Source organism: Asterias amurensis, chromosome 1 (assembly GCF_032118995.1).
Source record: "Asterias amurensis chromosome 1, ASM3211899v1".
In the NCBI taxonomy this organism is placed as follows: Eukaryota; Metazoa; Echinodermata; class Asteroidea; order Forcipulatida; family Asteriidae; genus Asterias; species Asterias amurensis.
The window spans coordinates 20,977,054-20,985,452 of NC_092648.1; the positions used below are offsets into that span (position 1 = coordinate 20,977,054).

General features: G+C 39.8%; 1 protein-coding gene across 1 annotated transcript; it reads left to right on the forward strand.

Moving 5' to 3' along the window:
* Window positions 1-4,072: 4,072 nt before the first annotated feature.
* On the forward strand, window positions 4,073-8,107 carry LOC139945254 (transmembrane protein 26-like). Its single transcript, XM_071942578.1, has 3 exons — window positions 4,073-4,263; window positions 6,570-6,762; window positions 7,142-8,107. Exons 1-3 carry the CDS (start codon window positions 4,073-4,075, stop codon window positions 8,105-8,107), a joined length of 1,350 nt encoding a protein of 449 aa, XP_071798679.1.
* The last annotated feature ends 292 nt before the right edge of the window (window positions 8,108-8,399 follow it).

Consider the following 8,399-nt stretch of genomic DNA (forward strand, 5'->3'; position numbering starts at 1 on the left):
CAGGAAAGCAGTATTAGAGGAATATTTTTGTCTGCTTCTTGAAAACCAAACGCGTCAGGGAAACACGAAGACACTTGTTGCATTTGAACCAGAGTGATATCGAAAAGCGTTGATATTTTATCAGAACGTTCTTACATCAAATCTATAGGTCAAGAGGTCAGCTGGCTTGGTTTTAAGGTCAAACAAACTGCCAAGATCACGCTTATGAATATTATCATCAGAGTACCAAAAGTTTGCTTTTATTTGGTCGTTAACTTTTAAAAACAGATAAATTGAATATTCAGCCGTTCTTTGAATTGTGTCACTTTGAATCGAATCGTGTATTAATATTTAGGATTACTTCCCAGAAATTACTAAACAAAAACAAGGGTGTGTTTGACACGTTTAGTTTGTTGCAGGAAAAGATGGACGCGCCCTTTTTTTCTCATCGGCGTAACGCCTTTCCTCATGGCAGATGAATTCTTGATTTCAAGGATTTGGGTACCGAACGACACAAAACACAAACGTCCACAGAGCTGCATTAAACTTAACGGTTCAAAGACAATGCTGGTAATAAGCTTCCCTTAAAATATTGCTTGCTGAGGTGCTTGAATTTTTTATTAAAAAAATTCACGAAAATGACGCGACACTCACGAAAACATTGTTCTGTGAGTTTCACTTGTTCTTAAAAACGTGACGTCTGAGGCTGATACTTCTGCAGGTAAATTGTTTCACATACATCTTCATTCGCAGTGTGTTATAGGATCCATGCAATGGCTAGAAACTTTGTCTCAAAAGATACCAGGGGTCGATTTCACAAAGAGTTAGGACTAGTCCTAGGAGATATACAAATTGCATGGATAGTCCTAAGTTAGGACGAGTAACTGGTCCTAACTCGAGATAAGACTAGTCCTAACTCTTTGTGAAATCCACCCCTGCACCTTTAACATTGAGTCTGCTCAAACAATAACGCCCTTAACCTCAATGGGTGTGGCTCACCACGGAGTTATCCAGGGTCAGCCTGATCTGGTCAATAACAGTTAGTTGTATGAGTAAGTCAGAGAGATAGGAACATTGATGCGCTTGGGTCAAATTACTGGGGGAAAAGCTAACAAATGGAAAACTATGTACTTACTAAGAGTGGGCCCCCCAAAACGCATTTTATTTTTACCGAAACCATCACCTTCTCTTATAACTGCGGCCTGTTATCGTGCAATAAAAAATAACATTTCGTATTTTCTCACTGCCTTGACTTCTTTGTTCACGATTACCAAACAATTATGTATTTGTGTCCGTTTGTAAAATGCTTATAATTTCAAAAAAGTTCACACAGTCGGGGCTTGAACTCCTTCACCTGTTGGTTATTGATGCTTGTGGTTTTTTTTTAGCAAGACTTTCCCATTGCCTTCGGATGGGAGATGACTGAGTTGTAAGGTCCCTTGCACTATATGACACTGTAGTGCATGTATAAGAAGAAAGAACACATGGGTTAAGATTTACCTCCATGTTTCTGGTTCCTAGTGCATGGATCGATCACCTTTGTCTCGTTTGTGTACTATTTTGTATAGGTATACTGTTCTTTACCAATATATTAAGAGCTATGGAAACACATTATCACAAACGGTGCGTCATTATCAATTTCCTTTATTCGCTTATAATTATCTTTTGTTCTCTCTCTTCCTTTCATAACTGGAAACAGCATTAATCAATAAAGACATTCAATCTGCTTAGTACGCAGCTAATGATGTCGTCAATCATAACCTAGACCGTAACACAATGGTACCGGTTGTGGTGGGGAAAAAAGCAATTACACGATTTTGTATCATTTTTAAAAGGTCACATGAAACAATAGTAAATGAGAAGAGTACAGTGGCTGATTGTGTATACAAGTAAAAAAAAACAGCTCGTTGACAGATGACGGGGAAAAACCCAGACAAAACAACAACGCTCGTGACAAGTCGGACAAAAATCAAACGACAAAGCAATTGTCTGGGCAGAAAGATGTGAACAATTTTAATGAAGCATTATGAAAACAACATTAGCATACATGTCACGAGGAGAGTTTTAAATTATGGACAGAAACATAATTATGATATTGAGAAAAAGGGACCCTTTGAAGGAGAATTTGAAACAGTCAGATCACTGAGTTGTTAATCTATTTTTCAAAAGTCCCAAATCATTTAAAAAGTTCGAACAGCATCAGGATTTTGTGAATACATCTTTATCATAACAGTTATCTTTTTCTCTCTTTCTCTCTTTCTTTTTAGTCTTCACTTTGACTATAAACCTATATTTGTTTGCAACAACAACTCTCTGAAATTGTACCGTTCCTTATAATCGCGATTGTAAATTATAATCGTTGCACATTCTTTAGTTTTTTCTCTTATTACCCGCGGCACTGTGGGTTCTATCTATATATATACCCATCTTGATACGTTCATACAACAGGATGTACACTGGGCGCTGATAATGAATTTCACGCCTCTAAGATCGATTTCCCGGCATATTATTGATATTGTTGACGGCCGCACTTGGGTGTGATTTTCCCCGCCCAAACCTGGAGCGAAGACGGCGACTTGTTGCTCTAAGGCGGGCGGTACACGAAGTCAGTTTCAGCTACGATCTTGCAAGGCAAACATGGGTTCCTTGATACTCAGTGGAAAACGAGATTGGATATAGCAGCGGTCATCTTCGTTTCAAATCGTTTGCAGGTGAGTTAAAGGCTGTTTTTGTCCGAATAATTAATGTGTGGAAATAACTCAGAAGATGTGATCTTTATTTGGCACACAACGATCTTTGGGGTGATCTTTGAAACAATTCATTCGGTGGGACTTCACAACAGCAAATGTTGAACAATATCAAATTCCTTCGAGCAGTTAATTCATAAACCATCCTATATAGCGAAGGGAGTTCTCAAGGTTTGAAATAAAGTTAAAACATCATTATTGGAAAAAAAACGTTATGTCTTCAAATGAACCTATCATACAACCGTATTATAATTGTATTCAGCACACAAGTATAATACAAATTGTGAGTTCACGTAAAACTTGCACATGGAATGTTTTGCCGTTGTGTTTTGTTTGTTAATTGATTATAAAAAAATAAAATAAAAAACGGTTATGATTTTTGTTTTGCTGGTCACGTACACCGTTACTTTGAAGCAAAAACCTGTCATATAACCAGGATTAACACATTGATTTATAAAGCCTCGTGAATGAGCGCATTGACTATACGGACTCATTTGCATAGGTATGTTTGTATAGTTACCAGCAAGCCGCTCATTCCCTGCGATCCATAGTAAAAGAATGCATAAGACCTCATTGTTCAATCCTTTGTTAAATGGTGGGGAAAGGGGGAGGGGGGTTCGGAAAGAGGTTGCCGCGTTACCACTAAATACACAATGATTTAGAGAGTGATGGGCAACAACCCGTCCAAGAGTTTGATGACGTTCCTATAATTATACACACATTTAAAAAATATAATTCGACAATTTTTAAGGGGATAATGTTTGATAAATCCCAACCTTTAATAAATCAATTTTTATTATGTTAATGATTTTGAAAATGGGTCAGCCCTTTATAGTCGATGTTGTTAGAATACTATTTGATTTAAAATGATGAAAGTATGAACAACCATAAAGTGGTTCATATTACCTTGACCTGCGCTCAATTTTATAAAGCCTGTTATACAAGCAGAAAAAGAGGAATGTTTGGAAACTGGTTATAATTTTGTTCTGACTGTTGCCCCACTCAGTTTTTACTTAGCAGTATTTTCTGCTTTATGGATTTGGGCCCTGCAGCGGCCCTCTACGATTGCGTGTTCGTAAAACTCTAATCCAGTTATGTTTTGCTCTTTCAACTAATTTGAAGATGATATACAGAATGTCTCACGATTCAGTCCGGCACCATAATATAGATAATTTGTTTTCTTCATTTTATTACATCATCATTTTTCTTTATTCACAGAAATCATGAAACCAGCCTGTCAGCCGGGAACCAAAACCCGAAATTTCCAATCCCTGGGAAAATAAGATTTTGACCGGACGATAACATAAGAACTATAAGCATTCAGACACCCCTAAGCAGCCACCATGATGAACCGACGCAAAGCCTTCAAGGCGTCCATGGTACGCCTTGTCTTTCTCTGTCACGGGATGATCGCTGTTTTCGCTGCCGTGTATACGACCCAGTTGTCGGAGTACTGGTTCATTGGAGTCACGTCCGTCCTCTCTATGTTCGAGATGATTCTTACGTACAGACTCAATGAGAACGGAGAATGGAAATGGTAAGAAAAAAGTCATACAATTCTAAACTCTCTATATTTGTTGGCGCCCAATCTCCGTTTCAGATTATTCTATGTACAGACTCAATGAGAACGGAGAATGGAAATGGTAAGAAAATGTCTTACAATTCTTTATACTATTACTAACTTTTTGGCGCCCAATCTATCCGTGTTCGAGATGATTCTTATGTACAGACTCAATGAGAGCGGAGAATGGAAATGGTAAGAAAACTGCGCTACAATTCTTTATCTTAACTTTTTGGCGCCCAATCTATCAATGTTTGAGATGATTCTAATGTACAGATTCAATGAGAACGGAGAATGGAAATGGTACGAAAAAAGTCCTACAATTCTAAACTCTCTTTACTTTTTAGCGCCCAATCTCCCTCCATGTTTTAGATGATTCTTATGTACAGACTCAATGAGAACGGTGAATGGAAATAGTAAGAACAAAGTCCTACCATTCTAAACTCTCTATATTTTTTGGCGCCCAGTCTCCCTCCATGTTTGAGACGATTCTAATGTACAGATTCAATGAGAACGGAGAATGGAAATGGTACGAAAAAAGTTCTACAGTTCTAAACTCTCTATACTTTTTAGCGCCCAATCTCCCTCTATGTTTTAGATGATTCTTATGTACAGACTCAATGAGAACGGTGAATGGAAATAGTAAGAAAAAAGTCCTACCATTCTAAACTCTCTATATTTTTTGGCGCCCAGTCTCCCTCCATGTTTGAGATGATTCTAATGTACAGATTCAATGAGAACGGAGAATGGAAATGGTACGAAAAAAGTCCTACAATTCTAAACTCTCTTTACTTTTTAGCGCCCAATCTCCCTCCATGTTTTAGATGATTCTTATGTACAGACTCAATGAGAACGGTGAATGGAAATAGTAAGAAAAAAGTCCTACCATTCTAAACTCTCTATATTTTTTGGCGCCCAGTCTCCCTCCATGTTTGAGATGATTCTAATGTACAGATTCAATGAGAACGGAGAATGGAAATGGTACGAAAAAAGTCCTACAATTCTAAACTCTCTTTACTTTTTAGCGCCCAATCTCCCTCCATGTTTTAGATGATTCTTATGTACAGACTCAATGAGAACGGTGAATGGAAATAGTAAGAAAAAAGTCCTACCATTCTAAACTCTCTATATTTTTTGGCGCCCAGTCTCCCTCCATGTTTGAGATGATTCTAATGTACAGATTCAATGAGAACGGAGAATGGAAATGGTACGAAAAAAGTCCTACAATTCTAAACTCTCTTTACTTTTTAGCGCCCAATCTCCCTCCATGTTTTAGATGATTCTTATGTACAGACTCAATGAGAACGGTGAATGGAAATAGTAAGAACAAAGTCCTACCATTCTAAACTCTCTATATTTTTTGGCGCCCAGTCTCCCTCCATGTATGAGATGATTCTAATGTACAGATTCAATGAGAACGGAGAATGGAAATGGTAAGAAAAACGTCCTACAATTCTAAACTCTCTATACTTTTTAGCGCCCAATCTCCCTCCATGTTTTAGATGATTCTTATGTACAGACTCAATGAGAACGGTGAATGGAAATGGTAAGAAAAACGTCCTACCGTTCTAAACTCTCTATATTTTTTGGCGCCCAGTCTCCCTCCATGTTTGATTTAAGGTACAATAATTGTAGATTTAAGGTACAATAAACAAGGTAACAAAACACTGTGGCCACAGTGACGAGGCCTTCATAACTGACATTACCGACACCGCTCAACAAATCCTATATCTTTTCTGACGACAAGCAATAACGGCAGTATTGCCAACGGGGTCCAAAACAACGCCCCCAACGCCACGAAGGTCTTACTCGAAAACTTCCCAATTATACTTATAGTGGTAGTGGCCGGGGTCAGTTCCTTTGTGATATACGGAACCTCATAAGCCAAGCGCCTTTGGGGCCAAGACAGATTGTGAGAGCAATAACTGTTTTGTAAAAGGTTTCCGAAGATTGGTCAAACCTAGCCTGTTCATCTGACGTCACCGAGGTTCGTGAATTACGCGAGGTTGGCCTCAAGCCTAGGTCAATCCCCGTCCATTATAGCACCTTTCACCTACTTTCAGACGACTGAAAGTACAGCGTAAGAATGAAAGCCGACGTCACTGCACGGTTATCCAATGAAATCACTGTGTCTAATAAAATCACTGGTTCTGAAAGGCAAGACCTGTCGTTAATCCTTGCGGATAAAAAGGGGGCACAAGTCTAAGCAAAAGCTGTCTTCCAATACAGGGCATACTCATATTACACTTCTTAATGTACCAACATTTATTTGTCTGCTGCAGGTTTGTTCCATCAGCCTTCATCTATCTGATGGCAGTCACGCCAGTAGTGTGGATACTGGAACTATCAATGTTGGACTTCAGGCTTACACTTCAAGCGGAAATCGGTGACAAGTCAAATTGCTTCTACAAACCAGAAGACTTCTGCGTTTCTGGTGGCAACATTACAACTGTAACGCGGTCTAAGAAAGCAGAGGTAACTCCTTACACAAATTCTTGTCTTTCTTAGTTTGAGGGGTTGAGCTCTAGACAAAAAGAGAGCTGTCGTTTGAAAGAAGGTCAAAGGGTAAACACAACGTTCAAAAGTTGGGGAGGGGGAATTTTAAAACGTTGATGTACTTCTTTGACTTTGAATGAAAGAAGGGTACTACGATCCATTAAACAAAAATGAAGGTGTTGGGTCCAAACAAAGTTTGTCCATGAACTTTTTAAGGCGTTTATGACTCCCCTCCCCCTCGGAGTCATACGTAATAGCATTAATGTATCCACCCCCTCTCTATGTTGCCAAGACCCGCCTCTACCCCCTCGCGGCCCCGTTGCTTTTGAATGACACTAATATCTTCTCCAACCTACAGGAAACTTACGAACTCCAATCATCCTTCTCAACAACTCTTCAGCAAACCTTGATGCTCGTCTTGATCCTAGGCCGTTGGCTTCTACCAAAGGGACAACTGACCCGTGACCAGTTGTCCCAACTCCTGCTCGTCTACATCGGCATGGCGGCAGACATGTTGGAGTTCTCATCCGAGACGCTGAGACTGGAAAAGATCGCCTGCAACCTGGACATCTTCTACCTTATCTTAGCAGTGTGGACTTGGAGCTTGATGCAGTTTACCCTCGGCTTGACTGCCACCAAGGCCAGGAAGCGCCGTGTGGCTGCTAAGGTGTACCGGTCCGAGTTGGAAGAATTGAACAAACGTCGTTACAGGTACTCGAAGAAAGTCTCTGTGTTCTGTTGCGGCACTGAGCTGTGGGCCTTACTGACCTCAGTAGTCATACAGGACGGACCGTACCTTTGCGTTCGCCTTTATCTCATCTTCGCCTTGGGCATTTATGATCAGTCAACTATTTTCTTTACCTGTAAGAATGCCCTACTGCTAATTCTTCAGTTTTACCGCCTTTCGGTAGTCCTAACGGAAACCTACAAACAGCATGAGAAGAGTCTACGCATCCGACGTCACGCACAACTTTCAACGGATGAGCAAATCAAACCAGAGGACCCAACCAACGAAGATTTGACGGCGGTCAACGAAGTTGCATTGGCGGTCATATCCGGTCACATGATCCCCAATGGTGGATCGGCAACCAATCACACCGACGGCGGTAATCAGGTAGCCAATCACACCACACATGTTGATGACGTAGGACGGCACCGACCCAATGGGGATGCAGTGGTGATCGACATGGGCAATGGACATGTAGAGACAGAATCTCCTAAGAATAGATCCAGAAATCAAAGGATGAACGGTGGTCTGAAGGTCGACGATGCGGAAATATATTCACATCATAGTGTGACTTTTAACTTAGATGATGACCGATAACATTAACATGAACGTCAGTTTATTTATCTTGCGTTTTAAGTCAGAGACCAGATGTGATACTTTTTTAAAGAACGTAAATTTTGGTAGCTACAGCTAAGTTCATTTCACGGATCTTAATGCGTTGTATTACTTAAAGTAATAATTATTTATATTGATTTCACTTTATTGGATAAATCCCACATGACGTCATACAGTTTATGATCTCTCTTATGTTTTGACGACCGAAAGTAAGCTCCCCGTGTGTTTGGCAGCCAAACATCACTTTGGACCAATCAAAACGCAGATATCTAAA

Bases quoted from the DNA above. Each gene is read 5' to 3' on its own strand.
- LOC139945254 (XM_071942578.1), top strand. From the start codon at position 4,073: ATGAACCGACGCAAAGCCTTCAAGGCGTCCATGGTACGCCTTGTCTTT. The intron at 4,264-6,569 runs GTAAGAAAAAAG...TGTCTGCTGCAG, and splicing joins GAGAACGGAGAATGGAAATG to GTTTGTTCCATCAGCCTTCA. The intron at 6,763-7,141 runs GTAACTCCTTAC...TCCAACCTACAG, and splicing joins CGCGGTCTAAGAAAGCAGAG to GAAACTTACGAACTCCAATC.